Source organism: Osmerus eperlanus, chromosome 5, assembly GCF_963692335.1.
Source record: "Osmerus eperlanus chromosome 5, fOsmEpe2.1, whole genome shotgun sequence".
Taxonomy (NCBI): Eukaryota; Metazoa; Chordata; class Actinopteri; order Osmeriformes; family Osmeridae; genus Osmerus; species Osmerus eperlanus.
This window is the reverse complement of record NC_085022.1, coordinates 1865815-1885022: the sequence shown is the minus strand read 5'-3', so window position 1 is coordinate 1885022 and position 19208 is coordinate 1865815. Positions and strand designations below refer to the sequence as shown.

At 50.9% G+C, this 19208-nt stretch overlaps 2 protein-coding genes across 5 annotated transcripts; one reads left to right on the top strand and one right to left on the bottom strand.

The window, feature by feature from the left end:
* Positions 1-672: 672 nt before the first annotated feature.
* On the bottom strand, positions 673-19123 carry cnot2 (CCR4-NOT transcription complex, subunit 2). 4 transcript variants are annotated; one of them, XM_062460976.1, is made up of 15 exons: positions 18999-19123; positions 11979-12110; positions 11685-11757; positions 10845-10992; positions 10268-10600; positions 7958-8022; positions 7602-7727; positions 7296-7420; positions 7048-7162; positions 5354-5510; positions 5139-5200; positions 4826-4875; positions 4292-4392; positions 2155-2305; positions 673-1938 (listed from the first exon to the last, which is right to left on the bottom strand). In XM_062460976.1, exons 1-15 carry the CDS (start codon positions 19110-19112, stop codon positions 1852-1854), a joined length of 1839 nt encoding a protein of 612 aa, XP_062316960.1. In that variant the 5' UTR covers positions 19113-19123; the 3' UTR covers positions 673-1851. The 4 variants fall into 4 exon arrangements, with proteins under 4 accessions (XP_062316960.1, XP_062316961.1, XP_062316963.1 ...); XM_062460977.1 differs by having other exon boundaries at positions 2161-2305; XM_062460979.1 differs by lacking the exon at positions 18999-19123 and adding an exon at positions 13165-13265.
* lrrc10 (leucine rich repeat containing 10) lies at positions 15439-17139 on the top strand. Its single transcript, XM_062462853.1, has one exon. It carries the CDS (start codon positions 15938-15940, stop codon positions 16748-16750), a length of 813 nt encoding a protein of 270 aa, XP_062318837.1. The 5' UTR covers positions 15439-15937; the 3' UTR covers positions 16751-17139.
* Positions 19124-19208: the final 85 nt, after the last annotated feature.

Sequence of the window (19208 nt, the reverse complement as noted above, 5' to 3'; positions counted from 1 at the left end):
TACCAGGCAACACCAAGTTTGATGTTTGTCATTTTGTAACGAGGACAGGAAAATAGGTGTTCTATGGTCCTGCTCCTCTACACTATCCTAAGATCTAAACCTGTCATAATAAGAACCTAACCTATTAGGGGTGGGGCAAAAATCGATTCACAATTGACTCGCAATTCACAAATGTAAAAAATTATATTTTCTTTTGATTGAAAAATCTGAAAGAATCTTGAATACATTTTTTTATCGATTTTTGACCCCGAATCGATTCGAATCGTGAGGTACCAAAAGATTCCCACCCCGATAACCCCGATCTCAAGCACCCCATGTTTTTTTTCTCCATGAAAATGAAGTCTTCTGTATTTGTGTGGCAGTGTGAAAGTGCAAAGTTGAGAAAATATTTTCATTGTGTTATTTCTTCAAGCATTTCTGCTTTTTAAAAAGTGATTTGTTCCTAAGATGTTTGCACAGTTCTGTAGTTGTGCCGGTTATTCTGATGCCACGCTACTGGGTCTGACCCCTGCATGGGAGACAAGCTACTGGGTCTGACCCCTGCATGGGAGACAACCGCCTGAGTCCGGTCTGACTGAGTCCCCCAGCATGCACCTCACCAGTGTGTTCTGACGTCCAGGAGACACAGGAAGACAGCGAGGAGGTGGAAGGTGGAAGACAGAGAGGAGCAGGAAAGACTAGACTGCTTTATTACAAAGAAGCTTTGAACCTCCGAAAATACAAGATTGGTCAATCATAATTTCTTTTTTTGTCATCAAATTATGTTTTTCCTTTTCCTATGAAACGCTGCCGTTTAAACAGCTTGAGAGCCTCTTCCTCCGTCCCCACGGTCTGACAGCTGTTTGAAGGGTGGATGTCTGTGGTTGGAGTCAGGCCTCCTGGTTTTGTCCTTTGTATTTGTCTTGTTGTATTTGGCCAAGCGTTAAACCTGGTCCAGCAGATCCAGAAATGTTGTTTAATCCACACTGCTTCCCCACTCACCTCCTGAAAACGAGGTGCAAGAATAGGCAGCACTTTTTCCAAAATAGATGTAATATATATATATATACATACAGACATATATATATCATATATACACACATTCCTACATACATCTTTATGTGATGTCCAAAAAATTAAAAAACAAAAATTTACACATTTATTACAAAATAGTAACAAAGAGTGGAAAGTGTTTAAACAACGAAGCTTGGTCCTCTCAGCCCAGCAGAGGCTGACCACCTGCTGACAGAACGTTCACCACAGTCTCTAGTCTGGGTCCACTGAAGCCAGGAAACATCTATGAAGAGAGAGGAGGGGCTGAGTGGCTGTTTCACGAGACAGGGAATGTACAGGAGGAGGAGGAGACGTGTGAACTAGGTTGGTCGTCTTTCTAAGAACAAAACGGGGGGAGTGTTTTCACATAAAAATCACAAACAATTTTTGTGTTCTTTTATTACTAAATATAGTGCAACAATGAACATTGCATTTCTTCGGCCTTGACGCTCTCATGAACGGTTGGTAGTCCTTTGTGTAACACTTTTTGGGGGAGGAAAAAAATCGAGGCATACCCCTTGTCCTGTCACTGCAAGTGTTGTTTGTGGGTTGTGGGTTGGCGGCACCAGGCCTCTGGTGCCAAGATGTAAACTTACCACAGATCCTCCAAACTAGACGAGGAAAATGAAAACGAAGAATAAAAAGGAACCAAATGGGTATTTGGGCAGCACATAATTTGGAAAGGAAAGGCTCTGTTCCAGTGGGACCTCCTCTGCAGTCAATGAGCCAAGATCCTCAAGGAATAAAAACGAGCCGTCTGGGCCCCTGCCCCCCTCAGGCTGGGAGGGAGGTGGGCGGGGCCCCGGGGGGGGGTGGGGCTCAGAAGGCCTGCTGGGCTGGGTTGTAGTTGAAGGTGGAGGGCACGTGAGGCCTCTCCTCCAGCTTGTCGTACTCCAGGTGGAACTCCTGACGTAGAGAGAGGGAGAGAGGGGGAGGGAGAGAGAGGGGGGGAGAGAAGGAGGGAGGGAGGGAGAGGGAGAGAGACAGAGGGGGGGAGGTAGGGAGAGAGAAGAGAAGAGAGAGACAGAGGGAGTCACTGTGTGAGAGCTGACAGGATGTGGAAGTCCTCTGAAGTGTTGACTGTTGGTGACGAGTGAGGGAAGCAGATACTGAAGCCAATACCTTTACCTTGGCTACCTTCCTCCAGTTCAGACAGTCGAAGAAGTAGTATGTGCCCCTCTCGTAGGCGTTGGTCTTCAGAGAGGGCTCCATGCCCGGTGCCCGCGTGATCCACACCCGCTCCTCCTTGTGGTAGCGCCAGTCCCGGTTGAAGCTGGAGGAGGGACAAGAAGTGGAGAGACAGGACGTGGAGAGACAGGAGGTGGAGAGACAGGACGTGGAGAGACAGGACGTGGAGAGACAGGACGTGGAGAGACAGGACGTGGAGAGACAGGACGTGGAGAGGCAGGAAGTTGAGAGACAGACCATTAATCATGTCTTACTGTAAATCTGTCTTCCTAACACATTTACAACACAAGAATCATGTTTTTTTTTCTTCTCATCTGTCCTTCTTGGGTGTGTGTAACTGGAACAGCGGTAGACAAGGGCAGAGGCAGGTGAAGGTGAGGGCAGAGGCAGGTGAAGGTGAGGGCAGAGGCAGGTGAAGGTGAGGGCAGAGGCAGGTGAAGGTGAGGGCAGAGGCAGGTGAAGGTGAGGGCAGAGGCAGGTGAAGATGAGGGCAGAGGCAGGTGAAGGTGAGGGCAGAGGCAGGTGAAGGTGAGGGCAGAGGCAGGTGAAGGTGAGGGCAGAGGCAGGTGAAGATGAGGGCAGAGGCAGGTGAAGGTGAGGGCAGAGGCAGGTGAAGGTGAGAGGGAAGAGGCAGGTGAAGGTGAGGGCAGAGGCAGGTGAAGATGAGGGAAGAGGCAGATGAGGGCAGAGGCAGGTGAAGATGAGGGAAGAGGCAGATGAAGATGAGGGCATAGGCAGGTGAAGATGAGGGAAGAGGCAGATGAAGGTGAGGGCAGAGGCAGGTGAAGGTGAGGGCAGAGGCAGGTGAAGGTGAGGGCAGAGGCAGGTGAAGGTGAGGGCAGAGGCAGGTGAAGATGAGGGCAGAGGCAGGTGAAGATGAGGGCAGAGGCAGGTGAAGGTGAGGGCAGAGGCAGGTGAAGGTGAGAGGGAAGAGGCAGGTGAAGGTGAGGGCAGAGGCAGGTGAAGATGAGGGAAGAGGCAGATGAGGGCAGAGGCAGGTGAAGATGAGGGCAGAGGCAGGTGAAGATGAGGGAAGAGGCAGATGAAGATGAGGGCAGAGGCAGATGAAGATGAGGGCAGAGGCAGGTGAAGATGAGGGCAGAGGCAGGTGAAGATGAGGGAAGAGGCAGGTGAAGATGAGGGCAGAGGCAGGTGAAGATGAGGGCAGAGGCAGGTGAAGGTGAGAGGGAAGAGGCAGGTGAAGGTGAGGGCAGAGGCAGGTGAAGATGAGGGAAGAGGCAGATGAGGGCAGAGGCAGGTGAAGATGAGGGAAGAGGCAGATGAAGATGAGGGCAGAGGCAGGTGAAGATGAGGGAAGAGGCAGATGAAGGTGAGGGCAGAGGCAGGTGAAGATGAGGGAAGAGGCAGGTGAAGATGAGGGCAGAGGCAGGTGAAGATGAGGGCAGAGGCAGGTGAAGGTGAGAGGGAAGAGGCAGGTGAAGGTGAGGGCAGAGACAGGTGAAGATGAGGGAAGAGGCAGATGAGGGCAGAGGCAGGTGAAGATGAGGGAAGAGGCAGATGAAGATGAGGGCAGAGGCAGATGAAGATGAGGGCAGAGGCAGATGAAGATGAGGGCAGAGGCAGGTGAAGATGAGGGAAGAGGCAGGTGAAGATGAGGGCAGAGGCAGGTGAAGATGAGGGCAGAGGCAGGTGAAGGTGAGAGGGAAGAGGCAGGTGAAGGTGAGGGCAGAGGCAGGTGAAGATGAGGGAAGAGGCAGATGAGGGCAGAGGCAGGTGAAGATGAGGGAAGAGGCAGATGAAGATGAGGGCAGAGGCAGGTGAAGATGAGGGAAGAGGCAGATGAAGGTGAGGGCAGAGGCAGGTGAAGATGAGGGAAGAGGCAGGTGAAGATGAGGGCAGAGGCAGGTGAAGATGAGGGCAGAGGCAGGTGAAGGTGAGAGGGAAGAGGCAGGTGAAGGTGAGGGCAGAGGCAGGTGAAGATGAGGGAAGAGGCAGATGAGGGCAGAGGCAGGTGAAGATGAGGGAAGAGGCAGATGAAGATGAGGGCAGAGGCAGGTGAAGATGAGGGAAGAGGCAGATGAAGGTGAGGGCAGAGGCAGGTGATACTTACAGCTCCACGGCCGCCAGCAGTTGCAGCAGATCTCCTCCATTCATGTAGTACAGGTAGAAAAGCAGGTCCTCCCCGTACCGAGCCAGCTTGATGGCTGCCAGCTGACAGGAGAATATACCACTTACTTTATACACACCCAGATTACCACTTACTTTAATACACACCCAGATTACCACTTACTTTATACACACACAGAATACCACTTACTTTATACACACACAGAATACCACATACTTTATACACACACAGATTACCACTTACTTTATACACACACCCAGATTACCACTTACTTTATACACACCCAGAATACCGTTTACTTTATACACACCCAGAATACCTCTTACTTTATACACACACAGATTACCACTTACTTTATACACACACCCAGAATACCTCTTACTTTATACACACCCAGATTACTGTTTACTTTATACACACCCAGAATACCTCTTACTTTATACAAATCCAGATTACTGTTTACTTTATACACACCCAGATTACTTCTTTCTTTATATATATCCAGCTCAGACATACCTTGTCCCTGATATGGATGTTGGTGAGGTACTCCGAGGGAACATGGAAATCTGGGGGAGATGGAAACATGGTTAACATGAATGTTGGTTTTGGCTGTGCGTGTGTGTGTGAGCATGCCTGTGTGTGAGCATGCGTGTGTGTGAGCATGCGTGTGTGTGAGCATGCCTGTGTGTGAGCATGCCTGTGTGTGAGCATGCGTGTGTGTGAGCATGCCTGTGTGTGAGCATGCGTGTGTGTGAGCATGCGTGTGTGTGAGCATGCGTGTGTGTGAGCATGCGTGTGTGTGAGCATGCGTGTGTGTGTGTGGTCTTACCGATGTCTTGTGGTCGACATGGAGCTGATGCCCACGGGGAAGCAAACTTGGGGTAGAGGTTTCTGTGGAGGGAGATCATTACACTCCTTATTCACACTGCAGCAGGAAGACACCTCCCTGCCATCACCCACAACTGTAAACAGCTGTTCTCTGGACAGTAAGAGTGTGTGTGAGTGTGTGTGTGTGAGCCTGTGTGAGTGTGTGAGCGTGCGCACTCAGGTGAGTTGAGGTTGAGCCCCAGGGTGGTCAGGTCGCTGCCCAGGGCCAGGTGCACCATGCCAGGGTCCGTCTCCGCCGCTCGGATGAACGTCAGCAGGCCGATCATCCCAAACTGGTCCGTCACCATCCCCGAGGGGATGTTGGTCACTCGGCCTGCAGGGGGAGGAGGGGCAGTCAGGAGGAGGAGGGGCAGTCAGGAGGCCTCTCAGGGACACGGCCTCTCAGGGACACGGCCTCTCAGGGCCGTGTCCTCTCAGGGACACGGCCTCTCAGGGACACGGCCTCTCAGGGACACGGCCTCTCAGGGACACGGCCTCTAAGGGCCGTGTCCTCTCAGGGACACGGCCTCTCAGGGACACGGCCTCTCAGGGACACGGCCTCTCAGGGACACGGCCTCTCAGGGCCGTGTCCTCTCAGGGACACGGCCTCTCAGGGACACGGCCTCTCAGGGACACGGCCGTGTCCTCTCAGGGACACGGCCTCTCAGGGACACGGCCTCTCAGGGACACGGCCTCTCAGGGACACGGCCTCTCAGGGCCGTGTCCTCTCAGGGCCGTGTCCTCTCAGGGACACGGCCTCTCAGGGACACGGCCTCTCAGGGACACGGCCTCTCAGGGACACGTCCTCTCAGGGACACGGCCTCTCAGGGACACGGCCTCTCAGGGACACGGCCTCTCAGGGACACGGCCTCTCAGGGACACGGCCTCTCAGGGACACGGCCTCTCAGGGACACGGCCTCTCAGGGACACGGCCTCTCAGGGCCGTGTCCTCTCAGGGACACGGCCTCTCAGGGACACGGCCTCTCAGGGCCGTGTCCTCTCAGGGACACGGCCTCTCAGGGACACGGCCTCTCAGGGACACGGCCTCTCAGGGCCGTGTCCTCTCAGGGCCGTGTCCTCTCAGGGACACGGCCTCTCAGGGACACGGCCTCTCAGGGACACGGCCTCTCAGGGACACGGCCTCTCAGGGACACGTCCTCTCAGGGACACGGCCTCTCAGGGACACGGCCTCTCAGGGACACGGCCTCTCAGGGACACGGCCTCTCAGGGACACGGCCTCTCAGGGCCGTGTCCTCTCAGGGACACGGCCTCTCAGGGACACGGCCTCTCAGGGACACGGCCTCTCAGGGACGCGGCCTCTCAGGGACGCGGCCTCTCAGGGACGCGGCCTCTCAGGGACGCGGCCTCTCAGGGACGCGGCCTCTCAGGGACGCGGCCTCTCAGGGACGCGGCCTCTCAGGGACGCGTCCTCTCAGGGACGCGTCCTCTCAGGGACACGGCCTCTCAGGGACACGGCCTCTCAGGGACACGGCCTCTCAGGGACACGGCCTCTCAGGGACACGGCCCTGAGAGGACACGGCCTCTCAAGGACACGGCCTCTCAGGGACACGGCCTCTCAGGGACACGGCCTCTCAGGGACACGGCCTCTCAGGGCCGTGTCCTCTCAGGGACACGGCCTCTCAGGGACACGGCCTCTCAGGGCCGTGTCCTCTCAGGGACACGGCCTCTCAGGGACACGGCCTCTCAGGGACATGGCCTCTGAGGGACACGGCCTCTCAGGGACACAGCCTCTCAGGGACAGACCGGGCCAAGAACTGGGTCCTAAAACCCACTCTGTGTTCCCTGGTGAGGGCGGGAACAGATTAAGTTAGGATTGACAGTGTTTGGCGGCAGCAGGGTGGACGTCTCACCGTCCGGCAGCACCTGGATGCCTTTCCTCTGGTTGTTCTGGCCCAAGCTCGTCTTGTCTCCAGGAAACTTGGGTCCATCGATGCTGGATGAGTTCTTACCTGTGGAATTGAGGTTCTGAAGGAGGAGAAGAGAGAGTGAAGGAGGGAGGAGAGATCGGAGAGTTAAGATGAGAGGAAGTCAGCCTCTCGGCTGTGTGAACTGCACGTGTCCAGGGTTGTCCTGTCCTGCAGCACGTGACGTCACTCACAGCTTTGCCCTCGTCTCCCCCCAGCGCGGGGTCCTTGTGGTTGGCTCCCGGCAGCGCGGGGAAGTCCTCGTTGTGGATGGAGAAGTCCTGATTCTGGTCGTTCGATGGCTTCGTCACCATGCCGACTGAAGGGGGAGGAAAAAGCAGTAGCAGATTCTAATAAATCTGGCTTCTACTGAGCTTGAGAACCACCCATTCATTATGATCCGGTGTGTTGGGGCAGGGAAACATCTAGAACATTCAGGACAGGGGGGTCCCTGAGGACCAGGGTTGGGAGCCGCTGGTGTGGAGGAGGAGCAGGCTCACCGTAGGGAGCCCTCCCAGCCAGGGGGTTGAGCAGCGGCGTGGGGTTTCCTCCACCCTCCCTCCGGCTCCTGTCTGCCAGCGCTGGGAAGTCGGACAGGTCCAGCCCAGTCACATTCTCGCTGCCGTCTGAGGGGGGAGACGTGGAGACAGACAGGTGAGACACACGGAGACAGACAGGTGAGACACGTGGAGACAGACAGGTGAGACACGTGGAGACAGACAGGTGAGACACGTGGAGACAGACAGGTGAGACACGTGGAGACAGACAGGTGAGACACGTGGAGACAGACAGGTGAGACTGGCTGCCAGGAGACAGCTCCGAGTCCACTCCTTCACACGGTAGCAGGACCGCTAACCTGTGCCGTTGAAGATGTTGTTCATCCCGAACGCCTGGTTCCGGTTCATTCCAAACCCCGACATGCTGCAGACAGCAGAAGAGATATCGTCATTCCATGTTTATCCAGCAGAGGACGTTAATCCATGTTTATCCATATACATAGGAACGTCTGCTACAACACGTTACATCTACATAACCAGATGATCCGTTTGATGGTCAGTGGGCTACTGTTACCTTCTCATCTACCTGTAATGACCACAACTGTCCTGAAGCACCTCTTAAGGGTTCAGGACTAGCTCACCTGGTGATGGTTCAGGACTAACTCACCTGGTGATGGTTCAGGACTAGCTCACCTGGTGATGGTTCAGTACTAGCTCACATGGTGATGGTTCAAAACTAGCTCACCTGGTGCTGGTTCAGTACTAGCTCACCTGGTGCTGGTTCAGTACTAGCTCACCTGGTGCTGGTTCAGTACTAGCTCACCTGGTGATGGTTCAGGACTAGCTCACCTGGTATTGGTTCAGTAATAGCTCACATGGTGATGGTTCAAAACTAGCTCACCTGGTGATGGTTCAGTACTAGCTCACCTGGTGCTGGTTCAGGACTAGCTCACTTGGTGCTGGTTCAGTACTAGCTCACGTGGTGCTGGTTCAGGACTAGCTCACATGGTGATGGTTCAGTACTAGCTCACTTGGTGCTGGTTCAGTACTAGCTCACGTGGTGCTGGTTCAGGACTAGCTCACCTGGTGATGGTTCAGTACTAGCTCACCTGGTGCTGGTTCAGGACTAGCTCACGTGGTGCTGGTTCAGGACTAGCTCACCTGGTGATGGTTCAGTGACTAGCTCACCTGGTGATGGTTCAGTACTAGCTCACCTGGTGCTGGTTCAGTACTAGCTCACTTGGTGCTGGTTCAGTACTAGCTCACCTAGTGATGGTTCAGGACTAGCTCACGTGGTGCTGGTTCAGGACTAGCTCACCTGGTGATGGTTCAGTACTAGCTCACCTGGTGCTGGTTCAGTACTAGCTCACTTGGTGCTGGTTCAGTACTAGCTCACCTGGTGCTGGTTCAGTACTAGCTCACATGGTGATGGTTCAAAACTAGCTCACTTGGTGCTGGTTCAGTACTAGCTCACCTGGTGCTGGTTCAGTACTAGCCACCTGGTGATGGTTCAGGACTAGCTCACCTGGTATTGGTTCAGTACTAGCTCACCTGGTGCTGGTTCAGTACTAGCTCACCTGGTGATGGTTCAGTACTAGCTCACATGGTGATGGTTCAGTACTAGCTCACATGGTGATGGTTCAGTACTAGCTCACCTGGTGCTGGTTCAGTACTAGCTCACCTAGTGATGGTTCAGGACTAGCTCACGTGGTGCTGGTTCAGGACTAGCTCACCTGGTGATGGTTCAGTACTAGCTCACCTGGTGCTGGTTCAGTACTAGCTCACTTGGTGCTGGTTCAGTACTAGCTCACCTGGTGCTGGTTCAGTACTAGCTCACATGGTGATGGTTCAGTACTAGCTCACCTGGTGCTGGTTCAGGACTAGCTCACCTAGTGATGGTTCAGGACTAGCTCACGTGGTGCTGGTTCAGTACTAGCTCACCTGGTGATGGTTCAGTACTAGCTCACCTGGTGCTGGTTCAGTACTAGCTCACCTGGTGCTGGTTCAGTACTAGCTCACATGGTGATGGTTCAGTACTAGCTCACCTAGTGATGGTTCAGGACTAGCTCACTTGGTGCTGGTTCAGTACTAGCTCACCTGGTGCTGGTTCAGAACTAGCTCACCTGGTGCTGGTTCAGTACTAGCTCACCTAGTGATGGTTCAGGACTAGCTCACGTGGTGCTGGTTCAGTACTAGCTCACCTGGTGTTGGTTCAGTACTAGCTCACCTGGTGCTGGTTCAGTACTAGCTCACATGGTGATGGTTCAGTACTAGCTCACCTAGTGATGGTTCAGGACTAGCTCACTTGGTGCTGGTTCAGTACTAGCTCACCTGGTGCTGGTTCAGAACTAGCTCACCTGGTGCTGGTTCAGTACTAGCTCACCTAGTGATGGTTCAGGACTAGCTCACGTGGTGCTGGTTCAGTACTAGCTCAACTGGTGCTGGTTCAGTACTAGCTCACCTAGTGATGGTTCAGTACTAGCTCACCTGGTGCTGGTTCAGGACTAGCTCACGTGGTGCTGGTTCAGGACTAGCTCACCTGGTGATGGTTCAGTACTAGCTCACCTGGTGATGGTTCAGTACTAGCTCACCTGGTGCTGGTTCAGTACTAGCTCACCTGGTGCTGGTTCAGGACTAGCTCACCTGGTGCTGGTTCAGGACTAGCTCACCTGTTGATGGTGAAGGGCTGGCGTGCCGGCTGCTGCTTGGGCATGCAGATGATGCTGGGCGAGCAGCGACTGGGGCTGCCCAGGCCGGAACTCCCCATGCTGCTGCTTCTGCCACTCAGGGCGATGTTCTGGCCCACCTGGCCACTCAGGGCGATGCTTTGGCCCACCTGGCCACTCAGGGCGATGCTCTGGCCCACCTGGCCACTCAGGGCGATGCTCTGGCCCACCTGGCCACTCAGGGCGATGCTTTGGCCCACCTGGCCACTCAGGGCGATGCTCTGGCCCACCTGGCCGTGGTTCAGCATGTTCCTCGTGTTCATCGGCAAGGAGCCCCTGCAGACACACTCAGTTACCTCCTCAAGCCTTCCTCTCAGAGGGGTCTTCATGCTGCTAGTGAGCGATCGTGCAGCAGTGTGGCTGCTGTTGTAAACTTGGTGATCATGCTGACAGACCCTGATGGTCCTTATGGCTGATTAAGCGGGGTGGACAGTTCTGGTTCACACTCACTCTCTCCCTCAGATTACCTTCCAACACATACAAACACACAGGAAACGAGCAACGTCCGGTTCACACACACCTGCTTGGCGATGGAGGGGTGTGAAGGGACATGGTGGGCCCCCCGGTGGTGGGGGGGGTGTGGCTCTGCAGCTGGGTGCTTTGTGTGAGGCTGCGGGTTAGCTGGGGCGTGTTGTTTCCCAGGCCTCTTATGGAGAAGCCCAGTGCACCTGCAACACCAGAGAGGAGTCAACATTCAGCTCTGATAGCAAGTTTCAAACAAACCCCTATATCCTTGTACTGACACGTATGTCCTGCTGCTATACAGCTTGAACTGACCCCTCTGTTCGACGCTGGATCCTCTAGATCAGGACTTACAACTGACAGTGTTTGGAGTTCTGTTTTGGTGTTACGTGTCTCCAGTTATCTTTAGCACTCAACACACTTTATGCACCTCTATCAAACATTTTATCAACTTAAAGTTCCTTATCAGAATCCGGTTTATTGCCAAGTAAGTTTACACATAAAAGGAATTTGTTTTGATAGGTTGGTGCAACAATTAACAGTAGAGAAAGATAAAACACGTACTGTAAATAAAAGGCATAAACATAACTGATCCGAAATTACTCAAAACTACAAAAAACTTTCAACTGCAACGCTCAACTACAAGGTAAGTGGATAACGAGTTTTGTCATGTGACCACATCCGCTCCCCTAGACTCCCCCTAGAGGTGAGGGCAGACTGGCAGAGCGGAGGTGAGGGCAGACTGGCAGAGCGGAGGTGAGGGCAGACTGGCAGAGCGGAGGTGAGGGCAGACTGGCAGAGCGGAGGTGAGGGCAGACTGGCAGAGCGGAGGTGAGCGCAGACTGGCAGAGCGGAGGTGAGGGCAGACTGGCAGAGCGGAGGTGAGGGCAGGACTCACTCTGTGGACCGTAAAGACTGGCACCCAGCTGGGACAGCTGTCCCGACGACGAAGACGAAGGCGACGACAACATCTGGAGGAGACAGACAGACAGACACAGAGGGAGATGTCAGCCACAGCGCCGCAACACGTGTCACATCCTCCCAAACAGCCCGGTCGCAGATCGGTGTCTTACCCTTCTCCAACCGAATGCTAACTAAGCATGGTACAGTGTAAGTGTTAATGATGGAGTGAATCTTAGTGACAGCAGAGAGCAGGTGTCTCTTCAGGTCAGATACAGTGGAGGGAACTCACATCTTTGTCCGACCGATGTGGGAACATCGACGGTTGGCTGTAGTACATACTCTCATCTGGAAAGTCAGTGTCCACCACCTCTACGATCTCTACAAACTTCTCTAACGTACCACCGTACATGCCGTTTGTCACCTGTGGTCAGAGACACAAAATGAGAATGACACAACAACACTGATGCTCCACGACTTGACAGCTCAGAACCAAGACATGCAGCTTGCAACACTAGTACCGTGTTGCAAGAAGTCCACACACAGGTTCAGCTAATTCAGTCTCCTCTCATCCATGAGCACACACACACTACAGCCACACTGATGTACATACACAGACATGCTCACAAGATAAATTGATGGATCAGGCATCTGGTCAGCTCTCATTAATGACGCAAGTAGGAACACACAGGGCTAAGGATGAGTCCAGATGACACAAATTCCTGTCTTGGTAATGGTCCTTTAGCAGCAATATATGACCCATTCTAAATACCTTCCCCTAACTTCTATTATCACACTACGCTAAGAAGCCTGCTGGTAATTCATAATGCATGCTGCCGCAACGCATTGTAATCATTCGCGACGTGTAACTGGACCCCTTTTGATAAGTACATTTGTATGCAACTACAAATAGCTACAGTAGCCTTGCCTAAGCAGTAAGCAAGTGGGCTAACTAGCAAGCAAGATCCTGCAATTCACCTATTCCAGTTTGTTTATACCCTACATTTACGAATGGTCGATGCTAGCTAGCCTAAATGTCATTTGTGAGGATGATTTCCAGCTAGCTATGCTACCGTAGCTATACTAGCTACAACACGCTAGCATCACCAAGGGGTGCCTCCTGCAACTAAACAAGCTTCGGTTCGGCCAGCTGACTGCTACTAAATGTAACGAGCGGCGTGCAGGTTGGGCCTGCGATGCCTCCGAACCAGTTCCGTCCACACTTTCCCGTCCCTCCTCTTTGGGTCTGAGATGTAAGCCAGCTAATGTTACTAGTCTAGTAGCACGAAGTACTGTAGCAGCTCCTACAGTCAAACAAAACAGAGACAGGTGACGGCTCGAATTAAAATCCGTAAAGTCATCAAAAACACACCAGAACCAACGAGCAATGACTACTAAGAAACGCGTGTTGAAGCGATATAGTTTTAGTGGTACCGAACGTTTTATATAGGGTGAAAAATAAATAAAAAGGCAATCACCGCATTAACTTCCCTTCTCCTCTTAGATCCAAGATGGCTGTGTACAATCGAGAATCCTGGGTGAATAGTCCTTTACCCTCTGACCTCACCCTAACCTCCTATGCCTCCTACCCATTTCCCTTCACAAACTGAACGAACTGCACAGCTTACAATAACGCTCACCATCGTTGCTTTTGTAAAAGAAAAAATATATATATTAATGAAGAAAAAAAGAAAAGTGTTTCTCATAACTGTTTGCAAGACCAACTAAAAACACTTATAAATAAAGAGGGAAGGTGGCTGTATGGCCAATTATCATAAAATACATTTTTTAATAGATTATACCAATACTGTACATCGAATAATAATTAAAGGCAAACATCCCAAAACCATAACCGAATGTCCATCACTGGACAAACTACCAAACTTTGGTTGTCCTCTCACTGTCTTATTTTATGATAGAGACAGAACTGCTGAATATGATTAAATATAAGGTAGGATAGGAAGGACTAGGTAATATAGTAAAATATAAAACAGCACTCTTTTAGTGTGAGTGGACTTAATCCACAACAAAAGTTTAAGAAAACAATTTAGTATAAGTTACACATTTTACATAACTAAACATTACATGTCCTAGGTGATGATGAGGCAGGGGTGGTTTTCTTCATTGTTTCCATGGATGGACAATGATCAGTGTCATCATAACTCATTTTCCTCTCTTCAGGCAACATGCATCAGCCTGCCAGAGGCCCCCAGATGGGGAGAGAGAGAGAGAGAGAGAGAGAGAGAGAGAGAGAGAGAGAGAGAGAGAGAGAGAGAGAGAGAGAGAGGAGAGAGCAAGACAGAGAGAAGGAGAGAGCAAGACAGAGAGAGGGAGAGAGAGAGAGAGGAGAGAGAGAGAGAGAGAGAGAGAGAGAGAGAGAGAGAGAGAGAGAGAGAGAGAGAGCAAGACAGAGAGAGGGAGAGAGAGAGCGAGACAAAGAGAGAGGGAGAGAGCAAGACAGAGAGAGGGTGAGAGAGAGAGAGAGAGAGAGAGAGAGAGAGAGGGAGAGAGAGGGAGAGAGCAAGACAGAGAGAGGGAGAGAGCAAGACAGAGAGAGGGAGAGAGAGAGAGAGGGAGAGACAGGGAGAGAGGGAGATGCTAAAAACAGTCTATCAGTAACCAGTATACTTGCTACTGTGCACCCAACACTCGTGCAACACCGATAAGGGATGGGAAATTCCTGCCCTGTATCTGGTTAGAAAATAGCCCTAATGAAGGTACACCTGATAACACAGACGTCACACCTCAGAGTGTCCTAGCTAGACAGGGCGATGCTACATCACTGCTCTTGGGCTGTGTGAGATACATGTGACAAACCTTTTTTTATTTATTGGCAGGTCACCAAAATACATCTTCAGCTGCAGCTGCCTTCATAATGTGCAAGCCAGCAATGTGATGACGAGACGTGATGTAAGAAGTAAGCCATTACTCACAAGAATAATCTACACTGATTAAATCTGGTTTTAGAGTGTCCATATGGTGTCATTAATTGAAGCTCAATCTTTTTTTCTTTTTTTTTTTTTTTACCCAGCCCACCATGGAATAATACCCTGGGATCGAGGGATGAGGAAGTACACAGATAAGCAGGACACTTTATCCACTGGTCAGTTGTTCAGACCTTCTGCAAATCCCACAGTCCTTCACGCTCGCACACAGCACCCCCAGTCTACATGTGAAGGCTGGACTCCTTCACGCTCGCACACAGCACCCCCAGTCTACATGTGAAGGCTGGACTCCTTCACGCTCGCACACAGCACCCCCAGTCTACATGTGAAGGCTGGACTCCTTCACACTCGCACACAGCACTCCCAGTCTACATGTGAAGGCTGGACTCCTTCACGTGAGGTTGACAAAGCACAGCCCTGCGTTGGCATTCACAGCCCCCTGACACGCCTCGTCACTTTTGGAGAAGGCTGGGACGTCATTTTCCACTGCCTCTGGCAAACATTTCAAACCACCCAATGATTTACCACTGTTTCAGTTTGTTTCAGCTTGACTAACACACTCACAGGCACACGGGCAAGGCTTCAGCCATGAAGCAACACTGCAACAGCCTCTGCTAACAGTTACTAATTTCTGGTCATATGTTTATTTTTGTGTTTTTTTTGCAGAAGCCCACTTGAGTGTCAGTGATAGGGGCTTTGACGCAGGGCAGAGTGAGGAGAAGGGAGGAATGTAGATGACCTCCTCTGGTCTTTGATCACCGGGCAGCTCTTGTGCTTATCCGTGAGTCCTGCTCCCGGCCCCCACCACCCCGCTCTCGCTCTCTACCACTTCTCACGTTTGGAAAAGGAGGAAAAGTCATTAAGCACAACTGGGAGGAGAGAGCAGTTCGAGTCCTGCTGAAGCTCAGAGCCACAGTCAGACAAGAGCTGGCGGGTGTCTGAACAAGAAAAAGAGAATCTCTACTATTACACGTCCCTCAGCACATGAGGGGAGCTCAATACCATGCCGAAATTATTGGTATTTGGCAAATATTGGCAAACATGGAAACCTTAATGGGAAAGACTTCACTCCCTCAGGAAGTCACACACAGGTCTGTTTTGACGATGTTAAAAAGGATTTACAGTGTTGCCTGACATTCGTCTGTAAATGTTTTGCTTCAAGAAATCTTTTTTTATGATCAAGGAAAACAAGGAATGTACCAACTGAGAGTTTCATCATGACCTCCGTCATGTTCCTCTGTCTGCTCCCCCTCGTGTCCCACTGACCTGAGGCGCAGGGGACCGAGAAGCTGTCACGGGTGACAACATGGGGAATGTCATTCGAGGAGTGGTGGCTTTCATTCCCTCAGAACGCTGCCAGAAGTTCCTAGTCGGGGACCTGAAGGAGATGCCCCTGGACCGGACGCTCGACCTCAGCAGCCGGCAGCTCCGCCGCCTCCCCGTGTCAGCCTGCGTGTTTAACGAGCTGGTGAAGCTGTACCTGAGCGGGAACCACCTGAGCAGCTTACCTGCCGACCTGCACGCCCTCAGGAAGCTGCAGCTGCTGGCGCTCGACTTCAACTGCTTCGAGGAGCTGCCGTCGGCCGTGTGCCGACTCCCCCAGCTGAACATCCTCTACCTGGGCAACAACAGGCTCTACAGACTTCCCAGAGAGCTGGGGCAGATGAAGGAGCTCAACACGTTGTGGCTGGAGACCAACTGCTTCACAGAGTTCCCCCAAGTGATCTGCGACCTCCCCAATCTCAAGACTCTTCACTTCGGCTACAACCAGCTGCGCAGCCTGCCGAAGGAGCTTGGCGGGCTAGCGGAGCTACGTAGCATCTGGCTAGCCGGAAACCAGCTGAACGAGTTCCCCCCCGTGTTGCTGGCCATGCACTTTCTCGCCGTGATCGACGTGGATCGGAACAAGATCCGTCGTTTCCCGGGCCTAGCGCACCTGCAGAACCTGAAGCTGGTCATCTACGACCACAACCCTTGCGTGAACGCACCGGTGGTGGGAGAAGGAGCCAGGAGGGTGGGCCGCTGGGCGGACAGCTCTGATGATGAAGAGGAGGAGGAGGGCTCCAAAGTGGAGGAAATTCCAGCTGAGGCTCAGGCACTACTAGGAGACGAACGGTAACAGTTGTTATAGATGTGAATGGCATTAGAGTCTGACTTTGAGTTGTGGCAAGGCCCGTTGGTTTCCCCGGGATGTGCAGAACTCACTGGAGAGGCCGTTTGTTTTGGCATGTTACACAAGCAGTTGGGCCTGATGATGTTTGGTTCCAAATATGGTCAACTCAATGATGTGAACTTACAGAGATGGCCAAGCCACCAGCTGTTACGTTTGGGTTTCTGTCACAGACAACACAGACCTCCTGAGTGTGGTCAAACATGTGCAACGGAGTTCTTATTATTACACTGTTGATCTGTTCGTTTGAAATAGGCCTAAACGTTGTAGAAATGTAAAAAGCACATTGTTAAATTGGTCTGTGGGTCTGTTTTCAATCACCCGCACATTGTTTAAAAATGTAATATTTCATAAACTTCTGTCTGGAAAAATGTGTGTACCTGGCAGGGCCAACACCAATGAGATCATTAATCTATGTGATTCATGGCTGCCGCCATCCATTTGCCCTCCTCATCCAGATCACTGCATAATTCATCTGACAGACTGCGGTCCGAGACTTGATTAAAGACCTCTAATGGCTTTTAATACCACCGCCAACGGAATAAGGATCTGACCTCACATGCAGTAGGCTACAGATTCCTTTTCTCTCTCTCTCTTAAGAACATCGTTTCACACGCACTAATTCGGATCACAGTCACTGTATAAAGAAATGATGTCCGACTTTGAAGTCAGGATTCATTGAAAAGGAAGGCCGCTGAATATGTGAATAACACCGAGTACTGGCCAGCAGTTCAAACTTTGCCAACAAACAAGCTTGACGATGCGTCTTCCTCAACCCAAAAGCACTGCCACAGCTAAATATGTTTAGGCGCCGATAACTTTGTCTCCAGTTCAACGTAAGGATGTTCATGACTGATCTGATATAGCCCTGTCCATTGAACTTGACAGGGCTGGGAAGTGTGTGAGGTAAAGGATTGTTGAAAGTGTAAACCCATAACAGACTCAACTATGTGTTTTGACCTATGTTGGTAAGAACACACCAGCCTTAACTGGACATACTGTAGCCTATGTTACTATTCAGTCGTCACGTCATTGAACAAACGTGTTATGGGGCGCCGTTTGTACAAGGTTGCACGTCCGTTATTCCTGCTCAGTTTTCGCACATTTAGCACAAATAAATGCATCAGAATTTTCAACGGTCACTTTTTTAAACATTTAGGGAGAAATTCATCTAAATACATGTCATAACTTATTTAGAGCAATGTTCTGCAGTATGCAAAATAATAAAATAATATTTTATAGAACTGTTCAATTTAATGTAATACATTTACATTAAACATTTACATTAAATTTAATGTAATGTAATTGAACAGTTCTATAAAATATTATTTTATTATTTTGCATACTGCAGAACATTGCTCTAAATAAGTTATGACATGTATTTAGATGAATTTCTCCCTAAATGTTTAAAAAAGTGACCGTTGAAAATTCTGATGCATTTATTTGTGCTAAATGTGCAAAAACTGAGCAGGAATAACGGACGTGCAACCTTTTACAAACGGCGCCCCATAACGTGTACCATATGATAAAGAGATAGCATAATTAATATAATTCGTTTTGTATTTTGATCAGGTCTGAAGACAAATGATTTTGTTGTTCAGGCTTGCCGTACTGTTCAGCAAATGTTCGAACCCTAACCCTCCCTCTAACTAACATTGGCAAGCCAATAGAACAGCGAGCCCTGGTCAGTCTTCGAAAGCTCACCGATTTCGGTACAACACCGTCTGCGAGCGTGGCAGAGCTGGCCATTAAAGGAAGGGTAGGTAAGTTTTGCTAACCTAGCCATTTTAGCTTGAGTTTGAAAGGATTCAAACCTTCAAAGCCATTCATCCAAAACAGATGAACGAGTCAGGCTAATGGACGGATAGCGGACGACGGCGAGGCGAGAACGGTCCAACGCGTAGCGGAGGCATGCTATCCAACGCGTAGCAGATGCATGCTATCCCACTGTTTGCATGGTCACTTGCCCAGTTAAATTTTAACGAACATTAATTTAATTTATGTTTTTTAAATATGTCACAGATTTTGGTACAACACCTGTTTGTAAAGGCGAGAACGGTCCAACGTAGCAGAGGCATGCTATCCCGCTGTTTCCATGGTCACTTGATCAGTTAACTTTTTACAAACATTAATTTATGTTTTCAATAGGTCACAGATTTTGGTACAACACCTTTGTAAATCTCAGCGCCTGCTTTACCAGACAGGGTGTCCTTTGAGCCATCAGGAAAGACCTGAAGTTGAAGAAAACCAGCTTCAGTTCAGAGACGTTCTTGAATACGTCGGCGTGCTCGTTGTTAGTATCCTCCGGCATAGATGCACAAATTCTAGACTGGGGATCCCATTGAGAAAAAGACAAGATGGTAGCCTATTATTCACGTAATTATGATTACAGAATTGTTAAACATAT